Source organism: Podarcis cretensis (genome assembly GCF_951804945.1).
Source record: "Podarcis cretensis genome assembly, chromosome: 10".
Taxonomy (NCBI): Eukaryota; Metazoa; Chordata; class Lepidosauria; order Squamata; family Lacertidae; genus Podarcis; species Podarcis cretensis.
In genome coordinates this window covers 27,022,319-27,047,879 of record NC_137179.1, presented here as the reverse complement: position 1 = coordinate 27,047,879, position 25,561 = coordinate 27,022,319, and the positions used below count along the sequence as shown (strand labels likewise).

General features: G+C 40.0%; 1 protein-coding gene across 1 annotated transcript in view; it reads left to right on the top strand.

The window, feature by feature from the left end:
* Positions 1-25,561, top strand: part of LARGE1 (LARGE xylosyl- and glucuronyltransferase 1) — a 250,247-nt gene that overhangs the window by 101,815 nt on the left and 122,871 nt on the right. The window contains exon 5 of the mRNA XM_079992447.1: positions 3,256-3,427. Within this exon, the coding sequence (XP_079848573.1) occupies positions 3,256-3,427 (172 nt within the window). The remainder of the gene's footprint in view (positions 1-3,255; positions 3,428-25,561) is intronic.

Genomic DNA, 25,561 nt, shown 5'->3' with positions numbered 1-25,561 from the left:
AGCAAAGCAAGCAGGAAGATCTGGATAGTAATACTGTAAGAACAGCCTTTCTTGATGACACCCAGGATCTAAGTAGCCAAGCATCCTGTTTCCAGTAATGGTCAGCTATGTGCTTTCAGGAAGCCTCCAAGCAGGGCATGAAGCCAACACCTCTCTTGCTCTTTGCCACCCATGTCCAGTGGTATTTAGAAGCTGACTTTGCTGAAACGGGAGTGCATGTAATTCCTGCTGTAACTATTAAACATGTCTCCTTGTGGTAATTTCTTTAAATATATAGCCCTTATATTACTGCAGCGTATGAAATGGAGCTGATTGTGCATACAAATCTTTTCGCAAACAGTATAATTGCATCTTACGCACATTTTACTTGTGCAAATTCAGTTATACCAGCTCAACTCTGATGGCAGCCACAGCATTCCGGGCAACAGTTGCAAAGATGAGTTGCATGTTGCAGCAGAGGGAGATGGAGGAAGAAGAAACCCCAGCTGTGGAAGGGAGGACAGAGGCTGATAGAGAGAGATGCAGGCAGAAGAGAAAAGCCAGAATGGAGCTTTATTTCTCCTCCCTTCCATAGCCAATGGAACTAGATTTCTTTCTTCATCTGCCTCTGCTGCTCCCCCACTAATTTTGTAGCCCAGAGAGCTGGATTTCTTCTTCCTCTGGCAGTGGAAATGCAGAGAGGTCATCCATGTGGGGGTACCCCTCCCCTTCCAACAGGCAGCATTTGGCTATGAGTGAATTTGCATATCTGTGCTGCCTCTGGTTTGGAGACCTTTTGTGAAGGTCAATCACACTGTATGTGTATATACAGACCATTTTTCACTTTCTTTTTGCAAAGCTCACATTTCTTTCATTTTAGAAAGTCCTCCTTTTAAACAAAACAACAACTGTATGGTTCTGTGCTCTGCTTTGGTCCCTAAAGCTGTAATGAAGAGGTCTGCCACTTACATTGTTCTTAGTGGACAACCTGTTCATGGTGCAATAAAGTTCTATGCTTGGAGCTAAAATAGAGTACAAGATAAAAGGCAGGCCTTGTTCAAGAGTACAGAGTGAAATCCCTACAGTCAGGGACTCTTAGCCTTTTCCTGACCCTTTTGTCTAAATAAACTCTGGACACCAGTGGTAGCTTTAAATGAGAGAGAGTGGAGATGTTGAAGGAAAAATGAGGGTAAGGAGGTTGAGGAAGATGTTTGGAACTATACTAAATGGATGGGTATAGATAGGATACAAGTATGTCAACTCTGCATCTGCTTAGCAAATCCTGCAATTAAGAATTACTGATTTTCTCAGTTATGTTCTCCAAAGTATAAATACACAAGGTAGTACCTCAAAACTACCTTGTAGGAAGTGTCAAAACTGAAGTCTGACAATGGAACATTGTGCCAGTAAAATTAGGCTTTGGGTGTTATAACATTGACATAATCTATAATGTACTTAAAAGCAGTAAACATTTGCTGATATAGGTTAGTGCCTGGTCTCAAAATATAACCATTCTTATCCCGTTGAGATAAGGTCTGTACTGAAAAGGTGACCCTGCTTGTCTTTTCCTTAAATAATTAACCTTTCCCTTTTCATTTTTAAATGCAGCGGCAGCACCCTCCCCTAATTTAAAGCGCTTTGGTTTTCAGTTAGCATCCAAAAAGCATTGCAATGCAAATGATTTATTCTGTGTCCTCAGAATAAATGTTTAAACCTCGTTGTTTTCCTCTAGTTCAAATTCCAGGGCAGACTATAGTGGATATATGACTTTGGCATAATGGTGTATTTAATTTCCAGTGGTCTACAAGCACGATGCTTTCATGATGATAATTCAGCACACTACATGGCTACAAAGTCAGTTTACATCTTGCAAGGGTAGACAGAGTGATTCAGTTATAAGAAATTATTCTTGCTTTTAGGAATTCAGTTGTGTTTCAGACCATAAAATTGGCATGAATTTCAGATAATTATTTGGGTTCAGGGGTGGGACCAGGGCCCAATCTGCACTATACATTTAAAGCACAATCATACCACTTGAAATAGTTATGGCTTCCCCTAAAGAATTCTGGGAGCTGTACTTTGTTAGGGGTTCTGAAAGTTTTCAGGTGACTCATAGTCACTTAAGGAGCTACAGTCCCTATAACTGTTTCACAATCAGTCCATGTTCCCAAAAACTCATGACTATTTAAAGTAGCATCATAGTGCTTCAAAAGTGTGATGCAGATGGGACCTATGGCTTTTGCATGTTTGACAGATGGAACCCAAAAGAAGCTTCAGGGATGGGGGGGCAGTGGTAAGGAGAGTTTACACCTTCTGGGGAATGTTCATTAGCCCCTTTCCCCTTGCAATTCTACATTTCGTGCCCTGACTTTCAGCCAGCTATTCTTATTACCCCCTTGAGTTCATCCTGCTGCCACTGAGACCTATGAAGGGGGTGACAAGAGGCTTACGGTGGTTGCTGCCTCCACTGGCATATAGCTTTGTGGACCAATCCATAAAATATGAGATTACTCCTTATTTTACTTAAACTCTCATTGCTGGATCACTTCAAGATGGACTTTGGAATCTTCTTCTGAAACTCATGTCCTCTCACATTCCATGTGGATCTTCTTGTCAACAAGTCTTTTAACCCACCTTTAGATGTTGTCACTGTTGTGAAACCTGCAAAGCTCAGGCATACAAATCTGGGCTAACCTATGTGAGAAGCTGATACTGACGTCACCAGAAGCCAGTGGAACTCAAAGAGTCAGCAGCCACCACCACACTATTTTGAATTTGGGCTTCAATATTCAAGCTTTATTTATTTTTCCCCCTCAAAGTGTGTTTGAGTAGTAAAGGCACAGAATGTTGCATTTGGCTTATTTATTTATTTATTTATTTATTTCATTAAATTTCTGTACTGTCCTTCACCCGAGGATCACAGGGCATCTTACAACATAAAACACAAAAATACACAACATAATAACAAACAAAAACAATACCCCCACCCCTTATCTTAGCACCTTTGGCTCAGATCGTGTCAATGTGACAGTTTGTGGTTCTGCTTATGTGCAACTCTGGCTATTTTTGAGACCTTTGGAGTGTGCACAGAGCCCTTGTTCCTCCAAACAATTATCTGTATTAATCAAGGGTGACTGAGCAGCACTTTTTTCAATTTCAAGGGCAAGCATTAGGAAGAATGCTGAGAAACCTGTTTTTTATAAGAACTACTATCTCTAATAAAGCTTGTCTTTTCCTTTCCTTCCTTCTCTCTTCCTTGTCCTTTCTGTCTATTAGTCTGAAGTGTCCTGGATACCCAACAAACACTATTCTGGGATATATGGGCTGATGAAGCTGGTTCTGACAAAGACTCTGCCTGCCAACCTCGAACGAGTCATTGTACTCGATACAGATATTACCTTTGCTACAGACATTGCTGAGCTCTGGGCTGTCTTTCACAAGTTCAAAGGTATTGTAATGCCTTACGTTTTCATACTTTTTGTTAACCATCCAGGACGTATAGAGAACTCTGTTGTTTGAGATGACTATTCTCTGCCTGCTGTTACTTTCCTCTCATAGTCTGCTGCCTATTCATTTACTGCCAATGGTAAATTAGAGTACCATTTTGGGGGTGGTTCTGCATACAATATTATATTGTAGTACAGGATAAGTGGTAAGGTGTGAATGTGTGGTGGGGGTTGCATTGCTGTTGGTGTACATTAGGGACTAGATCAGTGGAACTTTACAAAGAGAGAATTAATTGCTGATGCAGGAGGAAGAGGCTATAGCGGAATACAGGGCTACCAACTAAGGCACAGCCAAGAAATCCCATAGCAAAATCAAAATGGCAACATGTACTCAAAATGCAGTGAGTGCATCAGTGTTAGCAGGGCAGCGGTTTCTTAAAAGAAGCTTAATGTTGTATCCTGTTGTGGCCTTGCAAAACAAATCAGTAGAGTTTTTCAAAGTAACTTTCAGAGTATGTTAACAGCAATAATGTGTATTGAAAACACAGTTCAAAAATAACCAGAGTTATGGAGTAGGTATCACGTGGCAATTTTTTAAAGAGTTCAATTTTATTTGTGTTGGAAAAGCTAGGCTGAATCTCTTATGTGTATATTCCTACATGCATTTCTACAGAGTAGATTAGACTGAGAACCTGGCTTAGCTAACGTAAGTTATGAATGCAGCTTTGATTGAAACAGATCCAGTCATTTAGCATGTACTGCTTCTGTTAACTTAATGGTGAAGGCATCTGCAGGTAATAATGTTCATGTTCAAGCAAGTTTCCCATCATTTTCCAAATTTAGCTGCTTACTGACCACATATTTTAGCTTCAGCAGGAGTCTGCATGGAGTTGCTGGAACTCATATTAACATTTACAGATAGGTAGCCATGTTGGTCTGCCATAGTCAAAACAAAATAATTTTTTTTTTCCTTCCAGTAGCACCTTAAAGACTTAGTTGGTCTTTAAGGTGCTACTGGAAGGAATTTTTTTTTATTTTGTTCATATTAACATTGTGAAACATATCTCTCATTGTTTCTGTTTTTGTAGGTACTAGGCTGTTCATCCCATCCTCCTCTCAGCTATTTTAATATTCACACTTTGCTTGCTTTGATTTTTTCCTTCTTCTTATTACAATGTCTGACACTCTCATTGCATTTGATTCCATAATACAGATATGAATTCTGTCCATCCCTGGAACATCACATGAAAGAATCTATCTTTTAGTGATTATTTTTTGTTTCTTTAGTCCTTCCTCTGCCTTCCTATTATAACATCTCATAGCAGGTTTAAAAGAACCTCTTTGGGACAAAGTGCTTCATGAAAAGTACTTAACACAAGGGTAGTAATACTGTCCTTAAAAGAGAGCTCCTCCTCTGTAGGAGCCTGACTCCATATTCTGCTCCATCCTTCAGGGTAGTTTTGAAATCATTGACTTTCTTACCAGAATTGTTCAGGCACCCAATTGCTGGCTAGAATTGTCTTGTACAAAACCCTTGTCGGATTTGATATTGTTTGAGCAGATAAAATAATTTTCACAGCAGGTAGTGCAAGGAGGAATAGAATGTCTTCTGAGATGCTAAGAAGAAGCAATTTTTGCTCAGCCTGTTCAGATTTACATGAAAGACTCATGCTCTTTGGCATTTGAATGCTTGCAAATCATCCTAAATAATCCAACTGCAAATTATGATTTGGGATGGGAATAACTTGCGTTTTGCTTGAGAGTGTCGATGATGGAGCTAATGTTAGCCGGAACTAACAGCTACCATTCCCCCCTCGGCAGTGGCAAGCTCCCTTATAGTTAATCTTAGGCATGCTTAAGGAATTTGTACTTTGCAGATTCCTATATGAAAAAGCCTGATACACACTTCTTGAACTAATGCAGTGACCAGAATTTAGTAATCCCCTAGATTTTGCCCAACCTCAAATATTCAAACACATAAAGAGAGTGCTGTTGCACCAGGCTAAAGGCCCCTCTAGTCCTAACATCTTGTTCTTACATTGGCCAATCAGATGCCTTTGGAACCTAACACAACACTCTTGTCACTTGTGTCTCCCAACAATGGATTTTTGGAGGCACATTGCCTCCAGCAGTGGTGGTAGAACCTATCCATCATGACTAGTAGTCATTGATAGCCTTACCCTCCATAAATTTGTCTAATCTTCTTTTAAAGCTATCCAAATTGGTGGCCACCACTACCTTTCTTTAAAACACTTTTAACCCATCCTTCAGCCAGTAGGGCTGCAAAGCATCTTACAATCTGAAAAGGGATTGTAAGGGTGGATGGAAAGCAAACACAGGCACTAACTATTGTTTATGAAGCTGTTTGTCTGTTTTAGAGATTTATAGCCTCCCTTTCAACAAGGTCATAGACTGGTTTATAAAAACATCAAGATTTAAAGGGTTTGGTTTTTTATTCCAATTTTAAAAGAGCAGCAAAAAAAAAAAAAAAGAATAATTCTCTTCAGATTAAAAAGACTGTATGTTTGTGTGGAGACTTCTCTTGACATCAAAAGGGCATAAATAAAGTTGATGCCAAGTGAGCCTCTCATGGGAGAGCATTCTGTGGGCACCACTGCTGAAAAGGCCATTCCCCCTTCACACTTTCCTGTTACTTAAGATCATGTTGAAATTGTTTTTCAATCCACTAAAGTGAGGATGGCAAACCAAGTGTCCTTCAGATGTTGCTGGACTACAACTCCAGTCATCCCTGACCATTGGCTTTGTTAGCTGGGGTTGATGGGAGTTGGTATCCAACAACATATGGAGGGCATCAGGTGGGCTTTCTCTAAAATATTTCAGGATTTATTGAAGAAATAAGGCAGAATTAGTCCATGATGGTGGTTCACTTTCTGAGATGTTTGTGCAGAGAAGATTTGGGATCTTTTCTTAAGATGGTATAAGAAGCAGAAATCTTTGTTTATTTGTGTGTACATGCATACATATGTATGTTTAATAATTTAGTTTTGGTGATCTTGTGATAATGAATGAATGAGATCACCTAATGCACATGTGTTGCACAATTTGTGTGGACCGAATTCCTCTAAGTTGCAACTCCATCAAGTGGTAGAAAGGTATATACATGACTTTCTAATAGCTGCTTACTTCTGCATACTCACAGTATTTTTGAATGTTTGCTTCCAAGCCAGTTAAGCCTGTCACCCTGGGCCCATTCCTTGTGTGAATTGTTGGTTTTTAGCTGTGGATATAGGTCTGAGTAAGAGAATAGGTTGGTGTCCAGTGCTATAATGTAGATATCGATACTGCATTGGCATAAGGCAAAGAAATTCATCAAGCTCTGATCATGCACACCTGTGCTAATTTCTGCAGTGCTTTATGGGAGAACAGAAGTTTTCTCCAAATATTTTACTGTACAATTTGTTTTTGAGGAGCAGGTGGTGTTTCTACTGTCATTGAGAAGGTCATTGCACAGTAGGATCCACTGTGTGCTTTACAGGAGCTGCAATTGTAGATGGATAAAATCCTCCGGCAGATACTGAGGTTCTAAGCCACAAAACTAATGGATCTGTGGGTTTTCTTTGTGCTGGTGTGATTTGCATGGGCAACCCATATTTCTGTTCCTCTGAGCCTCATATAGAAGTCTGTTTAATCACTCCCAGTTGTCTAGTGGCAGCTGACATATGTTACCCTTGCTCCAGTTTGCCAGCTGACAGAGACTGACGGGATTACAGCCATTTTTATATGAGAGCAGCATTCCAAAAACACATGAGAGAAAGGAACTATTATAGATGGCAAGTGCAGAAGAGCCAGCTTTAGTCTACATGCTGTAATATTAAATAGAGAGGTGGAGAAATATTACACCCATGCTATTCAGGAAACCTACGGCCATATAGCCTAAATAACCATAGTTCTTGAGTTGTGGGGGGCAGGGTATAATGTTTTGAAATCGGTTGCATTTGTAGATGATGCTGCAGCATATATAAAAAGTGAAAGTCGAACCTTCAAATTTGTAATGTGTCAGTGTAATTGCATAAACACTAGTAGGTTTCAAAATTAATCCTAAGTAGCTCTATACACCCCTAGTAATTTTGAATCTTGGCTACAGAATTAGCTTTCACCAACCTAGAATCCCTCCTGGTACTCCTGGCTGGGGCTGCTAATGGGAGCTGAAGTCCAAAACATCTGGAAGTGTACCAGGTTGGTGAATTTCTGTTGCAAAAAAGGAATGCTTTTTGGTGTTTCAAGAAGATAACTATGAATCTGGTGAGTTTAAAATAGAGAGGAAGTTCAAGAGCAACTGTGAATATCTGTCTACACCCTCATCAAACTTGCAGCATGGATATGATTTATTGTTAAGGTGACACTATATGCCATTCTTGGCCAATGTGTCAGGACAAAAGCAGCTTTTATTTTGAATTGGGTTTTTTTAAGGCAAAGGGCTGCACTGTCCTGGCCCAGTTCTGTAGCTTCCCTGCTGTAAATATTGCTATGTTTTTCATCTGTATGTTACTTGCATATTTTAGGTGGTTTTATCCTACTTCTTAATATTCTTAATGTTCATTATTTTGTAAGTCACTTTGAGTTTGTGAAAAAAGGCACTAATAAACATAACAAGCGACAATAATTAAATTTTTTGTGAAATAGACCAGAAGAACAGAGAGAAAAAGCAGCATTAAAAACAAACAAACCAACCCATATGCATGGCAATGGACATTACGCAGCCACATGGCACCAAGTGAACATTCAAGGGAGTCCCAGACAATCCAGGCTCTCCATTTTAATAGTAGACTCAAGGCTATTTAAATACCCTTCCAAAGCTTTTATACATAAATTTCTATTTAACTCCTATGTATTGAAAACCTTCCCCCACACCCACTTAAAAAAAAAATAGATTTAAGTTCATCTACACAGCTGGTGATGCAGGTTGGTGTTGTTGTTGTCTTAAAGACAAAAGTACTGACATCTCAGTGCTTCTATCTTCCCTGGATAAACACAGGCTACAGAACCTGTTTGCTTTGCGCAGCAGCTCAAACAGTAATAAAAATCTGTACTGACATCATAAATACCAGAAAAGGTCACCAGCGATTTGGGTGCAGGCACAAGTGCCCAAAGCTGAGGAAGGATTGGCACATAGTCAGTCTGGAACTTTAAATCCTTAAGCTCCCAGCATGTGGGGGCATTGGTATATTGCTCTTCAGAGTGCCTAAGGTAACAATCTCACTATGTGAAGTTTTTGCAGCTCTTTTGGAAGGAATAAAGCACATTTTTAAAGCCTGCTTGATGGTATTCTTACAGGGAGCGTTACTGGCATGAAAGTTGCTGTGAAACGGTCTCTGCAAAATAAATTCATCTGTACAAAGAAGGTCATACATTTGCCCCTGGGAATTTGACACCAATTGTGTTAATGGCCGACTTGTACAATTGGATCTGCCTAGAGAAAAGTTCCAGCAGAATCAGATCTATCAGACAGCAAGCAGTAAGCAGCACTGTGTCGGGTCTGGCTCTAGGTAGACAGACAGGGAAGAACTAAGAACAGGGCCCACGGGAGCTTGTTGGGCACGCAGAATGGTTCAGACCCCTGGAACGAAGAACAAATCCATGATCCATGTATCATGTGACTGTGATTCTGCAAGTATTTTCATTTAACTATATAAAGTGTAAGTCCATTGGTCAATGAAATTTACAATTGGCCTGGCAATGTGCAATTTATCCTGTCCCTGGGCATGGGGCCAAGTGCCCTCCTTGGTCAGTTGGCCCCTCTCCCAGGGGAACACCCAAGATTTGCCACCACCATAGGTCAATATGTGGCAGGCAGATGATCCAGCCGGCCATTCATTGGTTCACTGGAGCTGCTCGGAGCCCATCTGCAAAACCGCCTGCCTAGGAGGGCAAACAGACTTCCCACAAACACATTCGAAAAACCATTGAATGTTAGTCAGCCAAATCCCTGGTTGAAGAGAAGCTTTTTTGCCTGGTGCCTAACGATAGGTAATGAAGGTGCCAGGTGAGCCTCCTTGGCTCTACTCTGCTTCTGAGTAGACATGAATAAGATTGCACTCTAGGCTAGAGGTATCAACACTATATTTTGTCAGCAATAAGAACCTCCTTAGGAGGTGTTTTCTTCAATGATGGGATATGCAGCATTAGCAAGTCTATCTGGTAAAATCAGTTAATGAAAGTTTTCAAGGAGGAATGGAAAATGCTTGTAGATTATTTTAAAAATTACTGTAAATATGTTAGCATGCTAGCAGGTTTGGAGTAAGTTCAGCAGTACAAGTTATTTTGAGAATAAAGCTGAGAAAAAAAGAAGGTATAGATTACTTATAATATGCAACAGCAAAAGATAATCATGAGAAAACCACAGAAGGGTGGGAGGGAAGTTGACTTTTTACGTGAATGTTTGATCAATTGTATTTTATTTGTGAATAATTATAAACATTAAAAAAGGAGGTGTTTTCTTCAGAGTGAGATGAATGGAACAGTTCCTTCATTGCCCTCTGAACTGACGTAGAGAGATTGTTTATTGAAAATATTTGTCTCCTGTCTGTACAGTAATAAGCACACCACCCAAGGTAGCTCAACAGTAAAACTAGCCAATAATAGCAATAAAAAAGAAAAGATAAATTATGGCTTTTTAATGTTATGAGCTGTGTGTGTGTGTGCACGCACACACACACACACACACACACACACGCAGGCACGCATGCATGCAAAAAAGAACTTCAATCAGGAAGTAGTTCCAAAACCTTCAAGCTGCTACTGAAAAGGTCCTCCTCCCATGTTCCAACAAGACACAACTCGGGTACAGGTGGCATGTGAAGCAGAGCATCTCTGGCATATTGTAATAATTGAACAGGCTTATATGAGGTAAGGCAGTCCATTAAGTATCCTGGTCATAGACTCCTGGAACAGCTCTTGACTGTAGTTAGGGCTTTTACCATTCAGGGCCCTAAGTACACTGGCACATCTTTGTACCACCAGCACTCCTGCCTCTGAAAGGTGCAACTGTACAGATCAGCATAATAAGTAGCCCCATTAAGGAAATTAGTAGCACTTCACATTTGAGAAAATCTTCATATAATACATCCCTTCGATCTTGCTCTTGCATGACTGAAGTTAATTATAAGATAGTTTCAATTCAGCCAAAGTGCCATTCAGGTAAATAACTAGCAATTCTTTCCCTTTTAAAGTAATTTCAGTGTGTTTACTATAATCTCATACAAATAATTTTTCAACAACCTTATAATGCGACTTCTGTGCCTGTGAACTGAACTTCAGTTTCCATCTAAGATCACATATAAATAAATGGACTGAAATTTAGTAATTTAGTATATAAATAGTTTCTAACCAGAGCAATCAGTTTGTGTATTAAATTCTATTACTGGGGAAAATATGAGCAATAATAGCTTACCTAGCCTCCTGTAATACAAAATCAGTCAGAAATAGGTTGTTTTCAGTTGTAAATAATTCATTGTGCATGTTTAAAGGCTCTAACCTTCAGCGAGAATGCAATCTTTCTTTAGGAAAATTGCTAAGAAGCACAGATGGATACCATCAAGGATTTTAATTGGTTATTTAAATCACAGTTAAAACTGGCGATTTAAATACAATCCGCCATAGTTTTGACAAGATAAAATTCATTTTCTTCAAGGAGCTCTGCTAAGTACTTTCAGATGTTCAGAACTTGGCTCCAGGTCCACATGGGAGCTTCCAGGGCTGATTTGTTTTGAGGTAGTCTACACAGGGCAGTGTGCCGTTAGGATTTGGGACAAGGTTTGTTGTGAGAGGCTACGTAAGGTGGCCAAAATGAAATGGAATTGACTGTGCCTGTGTACTTTACAATTCACTAATGGATTGTCATTTTTGCTTTAATTTAAATATTGTATGCTTTGCAGTGCCTTTCTGAACACTAAACAGAATTCCATGTAGAGATTCAAAACTTTTTGCATTTAACTGGCAAGAAAAGAGAGAAAAGTAATATAAGACATCTTCTGTAGCAGACAAACTGTAACTGAATCATTTTGACCAGCCAGTCCTGGGTGTACAATAACAGAATTCACCTTATGCCACTTCACATCTGCTTAGAGAACTCCATGACTGAGGAATATTTAAGTTTCAAAACTCCTGGAAGACTATCAAAGAAAAAAATATGCAATGCCATGTGTTTGATGTTTCGCATACTAATAACCAACCTGCTGCCTTCCAGATGTTGAGGACTACAGTTCCAATCATCCCTCACCATTGCCCATGCTGGCTGGGGCTGATGGGAGTTGTAGTCCAAAAAATATATAGGGGAGGCATCACAAGTAGGCACCTTCACCATATTCACTGCTAAAAACATTCTTGTTTAGACAAGCGTACCCAAATGCTTAGAAAGCTAGTGTAAACTTAATCTGTTTTCAGTATTGTAACTCATCCTACCCTAACCTGGTGCCCTCCAGCTACAGATGGGAACCACAATTGAGGACACCTGGATGGTATCGGGCAAGGGAAGTCTGCTGGTAGCAATGCAGCTTTCAGTTGCCACATTGCCATAATTGTTACGGGTTGTTCAGGAGCACTTGCTATGGATAAATTTGTCCATCTATTTGAGAACAGAGAATTGTGTGTCCTGATCAGCTTTTATCTTCCTCTTCCTCCTCCTCCTCCTCCTCTTCTTCTTGGGGTTTAACTAAAAAGGATTTTGAGAGGCAGCAAAATGCAATAGCAGATACAGTTGTTACTTAAAAACCTTGACATAGGAAGGCAGTTTTATAGAAAGCATAGTGTTTCATATGATCTCTGATATCCATTCTGAGATCCGAATTTAATATGTTAAACAATGTGTCTAGGCAAGTAAAACAATAAGCAAAAGAAAGAACTTTGACAGTGTACAGATATTGTTGTTATTAATTTACTACAGGAACTAATATGCCAGGGCTGGTCACAACAATTTAAGACACAACTTCAAAAACAGTTTAAAACAAGTTAGTCACAAGAATAGGGTGGGTCCTAAAAAATAAACATTTCAAGCGTCAAAGACTAGGCAAACTCATTGCCACAATATGTGTTGGTGGACATACCTTAGAATTCCAAAGCAGATTGGACACATTCATGGGGGATAGGTCTATCAGTGGCTATTAGCTATGGTGCTTATATAGGACCTTCAGATTCAGGTGCAGAAACACTGGTAGGTGGAAAGCAACAGCACATGCCATATGTGATCTTCCTTGGGCATCTGTTTGGCCACTGTGGGAAGCAGGATGGTAGACTGGGCAAACTTTTGGTCCAAAGTGACAGGGCTCTTGCTCTGATTTTTTAGGATACCACAGATTGCTAATTTTGTGGTATGTAATGAAGGGCCAGGCTATCCACAATTTATCAGGCTGAAAGATGGCAACCGTCATGCCCTTCAAAGAAAAAAAGTATTTTTTTTCTCTCCCCCAACTGGAGTGATATTAAGCAGCAACTCCATCCCCGATACACGCAGCTTCTGGGTTTGTGCTGCGTACCTGAATTATTTGTGCTTGCCTAGAGCATTCTAACTCAAGGCCTGTACAAGTAGAAGCATCTCTTTTCAAATCCTGCAGTGATCATTCTCATTAATTTAGCAGGCTACATAATAGGTTTTCATGTTCCTGCTAATTAAGACACAGCATCAGTGACTCTCATCTTTGTTATGTGTGAAAATCCGCAATATGGGCTAGCCAGTTTAAGGAGGAAATGGGACCACAGAGTGCATTAATAAAATTGTCAGGCAGCTATTAAAATAGTTTTAAAGTGTCTGAATTTTTATAGATATGTTGAAAGGTTGAATAACACTTGTCTTCACTCTATAAAAAGAACATCTGCTCCTTTCTGCTGGACCTGTATAAATGTCTAATAGTTGGGCTACAAAATGCTCAGATGCAAAATTGTGCTACACTTTGACTTAAAGGTTCCTTTGGGGACTCTGCTTATTTAAGCTTTCAGGCGCCTGAAAACTGCATTGCAAATGTATTCCCTTTTACTGTTTTCAAAAATACCACCTACCAGTTATTGCATTTGATTTATTTCACTGATAATGCTCAGCATGTGGAAGACATCTGTGGCTTTTTACATGTTGCCATCTAACATATTGAGTCTTGTAGCATGGGGGTCTTACAGCACAGCATCCTTGTGTGTCTTTTTCCAAGAAAAAGGAAGCCATGGTGTACATGGTGTATTCGAGTGAGTTAAGTAAAGATATTACAAAGTATTCTTCAGCATATGTTCTCTGACAGCCATTGCTTGTTATTCAGAGATTGATTATTTCTCTGGTCCAGTGTTTAGGGTTCTACAAATGTTAGCTTGTGCAAGTCATGATTTGTGCTTGCCACTGACTCCTTTCGCCCACCTTGTGTCGGTATACTCAGTATGCTACAGGATCCAAGGGACTGTCTCACAACATGCTGGACTTTAGAGCAGGTAAGAGACAGCACATGTCTCTCAAAATGTAATCCAAGGTCCAGTTTAAGTGGGGAGCCCTCACTTCTTGTAATTAGGACCAAGCTGAACAAAATGAAATTAACAGAGAAACCCAACTTCCTAACCACTGTGACCAGGATATGTGAATTTCACGGCACTGAAAAATTATTTCAAGTTGATTTTTTTAGTAGTTAATTTTTAATTGCTTTTAAGAGTTCAGATTCTGCATTCAGGTATGTAGTTATCTGCTAAAATCAACTGTAAATATTCTCCTGGGTCTTCTGGTGTCTTAGAGGAACAGCCAAACACCTTTCTCTGTTGCACTCATAGGCCATGTTTGCATGTTATGCCACTCTAGATGATGGCTTATGACTATGCAAATGCACTGGATCTGGGAAAGAGATTGCAGCTACTTTTTTCATCCCCAAGCTTTTTAGCTTGCCACAGCATGGCAGATAAACCAAGGTCGGGCTTAGCATATTGTGCAAACCAGGTATTGTGGTTATGCTCTCTACTCCAATATGATTTGTCCAATGGTGGCTACAGACCATGTTTTAAGTAGAGAAGACGCTAACCATGATCCTGAGTTTAGGTGACATGATAAACCAAACACTGGTTTAGCTGCCATCTTGCACTAAGCTAAAAAGCCCAGGGAAAAGCAAAGTTGACGTGAGCTTCTTTCTTGGAGTCAGCATGTTCATGGTTTACCATGATGTGCAAACCAAGTAATAGAATATAACATACGGCAGGTGCTACATACAGAGTGTAACTAGAGTCTTAATCTGGACAATTCATCCTCATTAAAACTAAATAAAAATGGGGGACAAATCGATCTTGCCACATGAAATATTTTCATTACACATTAAGCTGTGCTTGTAGCAGGGGAACATTTACCTAGTCTTTGACCTTGAAAAGAGGATCACTGGCCTGGCAAATGCATTAATCTGGCCAAAATGGGAGAGGTGGAGCATAAAAGTGTTAAATGCATCAATAAGTAAACTAGATTGCAGCCAGTCCCTTATACATAGGTTTTGTTTTTCAACCGTACCCTTTTATTACATTTCACCATTAAAAAAAAAAAATCTATGAAAGATTTTGCTTGTAAAGCTTACAAACTTTGCAGTACTTCCTATATTTGGTTTGGAGACATTTGCACAGGGAAAACTATGGATACAAAAACTTCAAATATATATGTTTAGATGACAGTTCTCAAAGAAATATGATAGTAAACATTTTAGAAGTATATTGAAGAACAGGTGAAAGTTAAGATGGCCAAAATTGGGGGTTTTTTAAAAAATTATATACACTATTCCTCATACATACATACACAAAGCTGGTGTAAACTTTATTAGTTCTTCATTAGATGGGAAAGCACTTGGAGTGCTGTTTAAGAGTGGATTACAAATATAATATTTTTTAAGAATTATATATACAACCTTCTACCACCACCCTTTTTTAAAGCTCTGTTGGGGCAGTTTGCTCATTAGCTCACATGTGCTAATAACTCAAAATTAGTTAATTGATAGTAAACAGAGTAGATGAATAAACAAATGGTGTATGTGCACAGAGGAGCCACCAGCCCATCATTTCAGCAATGTTTAAGTTTACATCTGCAATGATGATCTGGCTCAGAATACACAGCAATGACCCTAAGGAATGGGACTCCAGGGTCCGTTATGTCACTAAGGAAGTTTACTCTTAGGTTTGATAGTTGCATAAAGGAAGGCAGGGAGTTTATAAACTCAAACCTAAGACTTTATTGCCTAAGGCCCTTGTACTATTCACATGCAATCTATCAAACACATTGGCTTTTCATGGTAATCGCTTGATATCCTACCCTCTCAGAACATGCCTGGCTCACTGTCGACAGCACCTGGGCCATGATAGTAACAACCATACTTCTAAGGACCTAAGGCCCCATTTCCAATTACAAAGCTCTCGTCTGAGGTTTTACCTTGGAGGTTGATGCTACAAATCATGTCTGCAATGCTGTGCTTGGCAGCAGACCAATTTCCACAAGGTACACAATGGCATAGGGGCACATCTGCCTTGCAGTTGCAGACCCAGGACTAAAGGTGAGATGCACTGCACAGAGTTCAGTGACCCGACTGTCCCCAATTATGAGGTGGTGAATACGCTGTTGTTAATCTGTGAAAGGGAAGAAATATCCTTGCTTTTGAAATGCAGTGTGTCCCTGAGAAGTATGTTTCCTTGAGCTCCACATCCATGCATCCCGTGAAAGAAGAGAAATGCATGGTGATGGAATTAGCACCAATCCCTCATTATTTCTCTTGTTGTTTGTATTCACAGAGACCTCACACATTCCTACCATGTTCGCTTTATAGTGCTCTTGAGCATATGCCCATATAGCTCAGTTAAATGGAGGAGTTTTTATTTTCCAATTTTATGTTTTAAAATTTGTTTTAGATTTTTACTTTTCTGTGCCAGTAGATTTTTTTTAAGTACTGGTCACTTCAAATACTGCAACTAAAGGCTGTTCATAAAATTCACAACAGGAGACTTGTGGCATAATCTTTAAAACTGACAGCTGGTGAGCAAGATTATCTGCAAGGTTCGGCTGTCAAAGCACTTTCTGCAATAGCAGCAGCCTTGGAATGCATTTGGTTCTTCTACTCCAAAAGCAGGCATATTGGTCTAAGGTAGAAGCATATCACAACCTCTCTCTCTCTTTCTCTCTTCCTTTCTGAGCTTTGAACAATGAAGACCTCCAAACTGTGTGGTAGATTGGGAAGAGAGGCTGTCGTTATTTCCATTTTGGCATGATAGGCAGGATTTGGATCAGACAGAACACTACCAGGACTAAGGCAAATAGTATGACAAGTCAGCCTGGAGGAGACAGGGAGTTTGTGAGATTGTATGACTTAAGCTGCCTCTTGCTATATGCCACTAAGCAATTTCCGCTCTTATGAATGGAGAGTCAAGCTTATTAACAGTCCATGAGAGACTGAGTGCCCAAACTGCAACCCAAAACCCACTTATTATTATTTATCACAAAGTGCCGACACTGCAATTTAACCTGTATATCTCATTTTTTCTGTGTGTTTCACGTTTCTTCTTTATAAATGCTGTTGTAATAAATAATCCTTCATAAAACTTATTGCATTACATTCTTCATTAAATTATCTTTCTATTGATATATAGTTTTATGGTATAACTCAGTGCTTTTTTTCTAAAAAAATGTTTAGGGGTACTCTCATTTTGACTTAAGAAAATCACAACGGGGGGGACGGAATAAATACAGTTCAAATTGAGAAAAATAAATACAGTGGTACCTCAGTTTTCAAACAGCTCAGTTCTCAGACTACTTGGAACCTAAACACTTCAAACCCGGAAATGAGTGTTCCGGTTTTGGAACATTTTTCGGAAGCCGAACATGCTTTGTTCTGAGTATAACTTTAGTTTTGAGTGCCACACTTCCATTTTCCTAGTGAGGGAAGGCGGGCTGGGCGGCAAGCGAGCAGGCAAGGGATGTCGGCACTACCACCCTGCTCCTGCTTGCAGGCGAGTAGAAGTGGGATCGGGCTGCTCCGGTAAGCAGCGTTGCTGCTTGCATGGGAACAGGAGCTGGATGGTGGCTGCTCAGCTGGGGAGGTGCAGGATACATCACACTTTCCATTGAGGGGTTCATGGCTGCACTCCCCTCAAAGGAGAAGTTTGAAGGAGCCCCCACCTCCGCATCAGATCCCCTGCAACCCCGTGAAGGCAGCCAGGCTGAATAGTTGCTGGGGATGGGGAAGGCCGAGGCAGCCCAGATGCTGCATCTGAGAGCCCCTGCACCACCTGAAGGCAGCCAGGCGCTCCTCAGCTGAGCTGTCCGATCCTGCTCCTACTTGCGTGCAAGCAGGAGTGGAGGCAGGGATCTCTCAGCATGAAGCCTCCACTCCACTTCTGAGAGATCCCCGCCTCCACTCCTGCTTGCACACAAGCCCTCCTCCTCCTCCCACCCCACCCCCAGCATGGAAGCTACGGCCCTGCTGGGACGATGGCACACATGCCCACAGAGAGGGCTCTGAGTGCCCTCTCTGGCACATGTGCCATTGGTTTGCCACCACTGTTCTAGACTGTTGCTATTTTCAGATCGGAGTCATTCATATACCAGCAAATGCAGGTTCCACAGTGAAAGTTGATTTGGTGCTCTTGCACCATAAACCTCCTTCCCCCTAAAATTGGACTTTTTGCAATAAGGAAAGTGATGGGCAAAACACACTGGAAATGATTGTTTCATGTAACATTGTATAACCTTTCCTGCAAACTTGGTGCAAATGAACCAAGATAAATGTTCAGTAAATGGGTCATCTGGAAATGGCCTGTGTTGCTAAGCACTCTTAGTTTGAGAACCAGATGAGATGTGAGTATTGCCGTATAGTTGAATTAAAAAACAAACAAAAGAAATAACTATCACTGGGGGGCAGGGAGCAAATTGGGGATGTAGTTGGATAATTTCATTGTCCTACTTAAAATTACTGCCATGCAGTAACAGGAGAAATGAGTGTTTACCTACTGGCGCTAAGAAGAGCTTTCCTGCCACTGCAGCTGGCAGGGATGGGGCATGATTCCAGTTGGAACCCAGGTAGCAGTAAAGAGTTAAAGACCCCTCCCACAGTCCCAGTCCAGCAAGAGTTTATTTTTTCATTTAAAAAATAAACTAAGCAAGGGAAACCTACATGACAAACATCATGTCTAGTTTGCCCCTGAGTGTATATAGTAATTTATTATAGGAAAAGGCCACTACTTGATCATTTTTTCTCCTTTATTCTCCCTTAAGGAAGCTTTCTTGTGAAAGTATCCTGACATGGTGAAATTTATGGTTAGTCACCTCCTGAGGAATGATAAAAAACTGACCTTCAGATTGTAGAGTGTTCATTCATAAGGAAGGTGCACCACCGTTGAATGTAAGGAGTGAGTTGCCATAATAACTTTTGCAACATAACATGCTGCTGCTTCACCAGCTGGGACTGAGCCTCCTTTTCCTTCACAGAGGCAAGGAGAGCTAATTTTCAAGAGAGAGAGAGAGAACTAACTCTTCTAGAAAGCTTATTAGGAGGTTAGGCTGTATTATTCAGCATTACCATTACTCAGCAATGATTCTCATTGGTTTGTGAGGAAGATATACAGCAGTGGTCATTCATCCTGCATATCCACATGTCATCCCATTGATCATTCACCCCACACTTTTCAACATGTTTCCTCATCACTTTCCTAACTGCAAAGTGGATTTGTTGCACCAGCGCTTGCATACACACCATACATTTAAAACACATTTTTCCCTCCAAAGAATTGTGGGAACTGTAGTTTGTTAAGTGTGCTGGGAATTGCAGTAGTGTGAAGCTACAGTTCCCAGGATCCTTTGGGGGAAGCCATATGCTTTGAATGTATGGTGTAGGCACAGCCAGAGCACTTTAATCCACTTTAATCGGAGAATGCTAAAGTTCCAGTATGCTCTTGAATTGCTCTTGCAAAATACCAACAGTCTGGAGGTGACCAAAATACCAGTCAGCTAAGTGAATTGTCGTCATCACCACCACTCTTCTAAATTGGCAATTTAAAGACCATATGCACTTTTTACTGTTTTAGCCACTTTTTATTATTTTTCCTGATCTTACATAAGCTGCTCTGGGAGCTTTGTCGGCTGAAAAGTGGAGTAAACATGCTTAAAATAAATACATCATAAATAATTTAAATTCACCTGCAGAAAAGTTCAGAAGAAAAAGGAGCTATGAATGTTTCCTATCATCTGTTGCCAGGGATCCAAGTTCAAATCTATGAGGACTGAACCCAGACGTTTTTGACAAGTGACTGTAATAACCTTACCCTGACTTTGATCCTTCTTTATGAGTTTTTTTTGGGGGGGGGCAGTAAAAATACAGACAACTGGTAAAGTGGTCCTGGAAAGACCTTTGGGTATACCAGACACAACAGGGACATTTTTCAACATGCAGGAAGATCTAAGACAGTCAAAATGTGAAGGTGGTGCAGTGTGACTAAGGCAATCAACTTTTCATCACATTGTCTCTCTTCCTTCCCAGATAGCTGGTTTAAGTAAAAGAAATATGATGAGCATAGCTTAGACATAGCAGGTTTTGTACAATTGGCTCCAGAAATCCTTAGGTCTGGGGCTGCAGAGGCTGACTGGCAACACCACCACATTTTCTTCATTTCTCACTGTAGTTTATGTCACAGCTAAATAAAAGTGTTTGTTTACTCAGAGATTAAAAAAATATATCTCTTTTTTCTATTTTCAGTAATACAGTATTAAATAATTCATTCAGACATACAAAACAGGATGCCAAAATTTAAAAAAGAACTTCAGAGAGAAATGTACGTTAACAATGGATGTCCTCTATCTCCCCAATTTTCTTTCCTTTTACTTGTTCTAGGAAGCCTTTTTAAAAAGATCTTACTATTGGTTTTGTTTGGATTTAAAGGTGATGTACAAAATGCTATGCCTTTTACATTCCTTCATATAAACAAGATCATTCCATCAAGACCTGGCACCCAATCCTATGGTCCAACAATGCTGGCAGCTGCTGTGCCATGAATATACTAGTATAAGGCTGATGCATTTGCGTTATTCATATGACACTCCCAGCCACAACATGAAAAACTCAAGAATAACAGTGGAAATGCCTGTCATTTTGCCCATCCCTCTTCACCCCATCCTGCCACATCTCCCCACATTCATTGCCTGGGCCTGCTGGTTATTGTCCCAGTAGGGCTTGCCTCATTAATGCCTGTCATCCACTGCTTGGTCTGTTATCACACAAAATCAGTAAACTAGGAATCAAGAAGACAGTGAGCTGTTGGGGCTCGCCCTGTCACCTTACCTGTTGCTCTAAAGGCTCAGGGCAAGTTGCAGACTTTCACACCTAGTGGAGGGGGCAGTGGAGGATCCTAGCCTATGCCCTATCCAGAAGACAAGTCACAAATGGGGAGAGGAATCTGCTGATTATGATGAAAACAGCTGACACAATTCCAGCTTTTTTTCAAATCACACACATGGCAAAGTGAGCTGGAGAGCCTCACAACAGAATAGAGTTGCCATCCTTTCTACTTACGCATGAACTTTGATTCACTAAAATTGCAAGATGGCAAAAGAACAGCAAATAGAACATAACCTATATTGTTGAGTACCACTGCAGGCTTCTCCACACATACCTTTCCTCTGCTCTTTCCATGCATGGTCTCTACTTTAAAGCTCCGTGTTCAAGTGCCCCCAGCCCCATTTTTTCTTTTGTTCCAGAGCTTTCCCCCTTGAAACCTGCTCTTTAAAGCTCAATCAGAGCAAACGGCAATCTGTGTGAAAACCCCAACTGATGTTTCTTCAGATTGACCACTGAAAGGCAGGTTTTTGCAGGGAAAGCTCCAGGGCAAAACATAAATAAATCAGAGATTTTAAGAGCAGACCTGTGCCTGAAAAAAGCATGGCTAAAGGTGAGTGGGGATAAGCCCTGAATCTGTGCATTGCCATCTGTCATGTATTCTTCAGAAGCACAAGAACCCAGGAGCACAAAAAAATTCAAGAAGTTCACATGGAAACAGGTGGTTTTCTAATGGGTCCCTTCTGTTGCTAGAAGACCTGTTTGTGGTTTGAATTGCACTACGTTTGGAGGACAGCACTGCCCCTGCACCTTTTGAAGGGTTTCCCTGGAGATAGATAAAAGATGGTTGCAAGAAATGGTTACTAACTTTAGTAGGAATGTTTTGATTCTGGTCACCTATTTTTCAGGCATAACTTTGCACTCCTGCAGAAAGCTGAGACTTGCTCTGAGCAAGAATAGGATTCTATCTAAATCCTACCTAAAGAATATTGTTATACTAATATGAATTCATTTTTCACACAGTGCTGTGCACCATCAGGTTGCAGTGTTAGAAGTTATGTTGATAGTCAAGCATATGGATTCACCCACTTTGCACATTATGGTCATATACCCCATAATTTCACCAAATATGTGTTATGGCTTAGCTGGAAGGAAGAATTAGATTTGTTGCATAACTTGGAATCACTCAGAATAGTGATGTCTGGGCTTTTTCCTTTTGAGTTTATATGATTGCTTTTTAAAGGACTAGTTTCCATAACAACAGAAAACATTCTTTTATATTGCCATAGGAACAGGCTGCTATCATGGGTGTCCCCTCCCCACTTTTCAGTTTTATTTCTTTTTTGGCTTTGTGACAGCACATTACTTGTTTTTATATAACGACCTTTTTTGCAAATGTACCACATCGCTGTAGATGTTTCATAAGATTTTGGTCATATATAACAGAAGAGGAAAAAATCAGGTTATTGATATAGTCATGAAAAAGAAAACTTGGCTTGTGAGTAGAAAAAAAATCTTAATTAAGACTGTACAAATGCAGACTCATTTTGATTTTGTGTTGAAAATGCTGCTTTCTAGGACAGAATTTCTTGAGACTTTCATCATGACAATATTCACCTTTCCCCAATCCTGTTCACTGCCTTTGTTTTCTATTCTCTGCTGCTGCTTTGATACCATCCTCCTAATTATTCCTATTCCTTCTTTCTAGATTAGTCATATGGGTGATTACAACCAGTCAGGGCTCACAGAGTCAACAGGATACTGCCATAATTCTGTATTGATTAGATTTCGCTACCCAATGTCACTGAAGGCAAATGAAATAAATTTACAGCAGAGTTTTTAAACTTTTCTCTCCATGAACCACTTGCTGATGGTCTTGGTGGAGCACTTAAATATTAGTTCTGCTTCTTGTAGCAATTATACTGCAACATGCTGGATTCTGTATGTTTTTAAATTGTATTTTTTCACTGCTTTTATTTCTTATAAATAAGTTGTATAGAACTGAATTTGTAATATGATTAAATGAAATAAAAAGAAGTAAGAAAATACAACAAATAATTAAGAAGATTATTTAATGAAGACATGCCATGTACCAGCTGAACGAAGCTCATGGACCACTGAAGGTCCACAAAGCACTCCTGATTTAGAGGGCAGACAATCCTTCCTGAATTAATCAAATGCTTGCTAAGGCAGCCTCCTGCAACCTAGTGCTTGCCAGGTATTTTAGAGTCTAACTCCAGTCTTTTTTTGCTGGTTGGGGCTGATGGGAGTCCTAAACTTCTGGAGAGCACCTTAAGCAGGCACCAAAAAGGAGGGTCACTCTCTGTGTTTGCAAAGATGCTCATGAAAAGAGTGTGGATTTCAGCTCAGCCCTACATATAAACATCTATATTAATAAGAAGTCAATAATAGAAATCAAGCAGCCATTTCAGGTTATTTTTTAATTATCTAAATATTTATACCCCATCTTTCCTTGTTCAAGGAGTTTAATGTTATCCCATTTTTCCGTTCCTAGTGCTTCCAAGGTAGCTCACATAATTTGACAGTGCAGTTCTATGCTATGCATATTGACTCAGAGAAGTAGTTGAGGTCAATGGGACTAATGCTGCAGCCTAAAACAATGTTTAATAACCCTGTCACATGTCCACTTTATTGTCCTTTTTGATGCCAGGCAAATCCTTTTGTATTTTTCAAGACCTTTTAAACACTTTTCAATGTTAGGTCATAGTTATTTCATATTAGCCTCTGCAACGTTGGTGGCAATTAGTTGGTTTAAGTTGTTTGTAGTGTTTTAACTCTTTTATATGATCAAATGATTTTTGCTGGTTCTGATACTTACTTATTTTTATGTGTGAACAAAGCCAGCCCAAGACATTTGCTCTCTAAGGCAAAGAACAAGATGTCCCCCATTCTATGTGCAGAAGCTAACTGGCCTAGCAGTTGAGTCTTACTTTAAAACTGGGCGTGAGTGAATACTTTGCTGCACCTGAGGGTAACAGTCTAGCTTAAGGGACACACAGCTGGCTGTGCAACACAGTTTTGTCCTCCAACAGAAAGGAAAAACTATGTGACTCAGAAAGAATAGCAGGGGATTACTGTTGTTGCCTCTTCTGCCACATCTGTCACCTGGAGCAGTTGCTTCACTGTTCCTAATGGTAGGGCCATTTGAGCATATGAATTGTTTTGTATTTTGATTTGTCTTCTTTTTTAAATTTCTGTTTTACGTTAAGATTTGCATGTCACCTACAGAATAACAAATCAGTATAACAAATCAGTAATGAAACAATTAAACATAGGATTTCAAAACTCTGCTGCATGAGACAACCTCCTAATATTTTTGAACATGGGCTTCAGCCACAAATAATGCCAATAGGATGTCTCATGTTGTTGTTTTTTATTATTCATCCAGAGCACAGCATCAAGAAGCTGTTCCCTGTTTACTGATGAGCCACAGCAATGTTTAAAAATGTATGAGTGCCAAGACAATTTCAGTCCTTAGCAGTGATGGGCAGTACGACCATTTGTCCAACAACTCTGATGTCTACAAGCTTATTTTTTAAAAAATAAAAAGTGTAATAACTCTGCTCAAAGGAGTTTTGATGTCATATGTACTCTCCCATCAGATTGTGGTTTGTTTAGAGCAAGACATAAGCCTGGGTTCATACATAACACTTAACCAAACCATAGCTTAGTTCCAAGTAACATAATGGTAGCAGGACCATGGAGAGGAGCGAAATGGCCATGCTTCTTGTTTTTACGCTTGCTGGTTCACACTTGGCATTATGTGCAAACCAGGTCACTGAATGAGTATTGTACTACAACAGACCATTGTGTGCATGCTAAAGGTGAAAACCCATTTGTGTTGTATATTTGGTGTGATACTCTTTATCCTTTGTTGATAATATTGCTATATAATGCAATCCTATGCAGGTTTACTTTGAAGTAGGCCCCACTGTGGCTTACCCCCGGGCAAATGTGCATAGGATTTCAGCCTAAAGACAGAAAGAAGCCACACCAGTCAAGAGAACTGGGCATTTGGTGTGTGTTTTTTCTTGAATATATCTAGGAATGTGGCCTTTAACCTTGCTGGAAATGGTTCCTTCCACCAAAACAAAAAACAGAAATCACATTCCATTTTGCTCCCATCTTCCATCTCAACCAGTGTCCCTGGCTATAACACTGCCTAGGATAGAAGTTAATACTAATTATTATTGATGCAGTGTTTCTCAGTTCCCTTCATAGTTGGCAGCATTCTGACTTCACACTGGGTGAACTCTGAAGCATGAAGTAGCCTCATCCTAATTTCAGACAAAGGGAAAGGAGTTTTTTTTATTTTAAAAAAAATACCATCACCTTGAAATTAGTTTCTATTACCCTTAAATTATTGAAGATTGACCACCGTGCAGTGTGATTTCTGCCCTCATTAATCTTACTAACTGGCTGCATTCAATACAAATCCTTTCCGAGCGTTGTCCTCCCACCTATAATTTGGAACTGCCTGTATCAGCCCATTCTTGCATTCTATTAGCAATCGCCTTCCTTACACTTTAATTTGTTATAAGTGACTGGTGTTTTCTCGCTGGCAGCCGTAGATCTTTATTTAGTGGACAGTTAGGCACAAATCCTGATAGTTATTTTCCACTCTTCCCATCCATATAATCATATCGGAATAGACGTTGATGGGCATGCTGTGGGATGCACGCATCTGTGGAGAGATTGTTGAAATGCCACCTTCAGTTGTAATATAAAAACCAAGGTGAGAGCAATTTGGAGACCGAGGAGTGGAAAATGATTGGCTTATTTTATTCAGCATTTATTTGGTGCAGCTGTGGCCTTCTGTGGAGCTATTGGATTAGACATCCCATTTGTTAA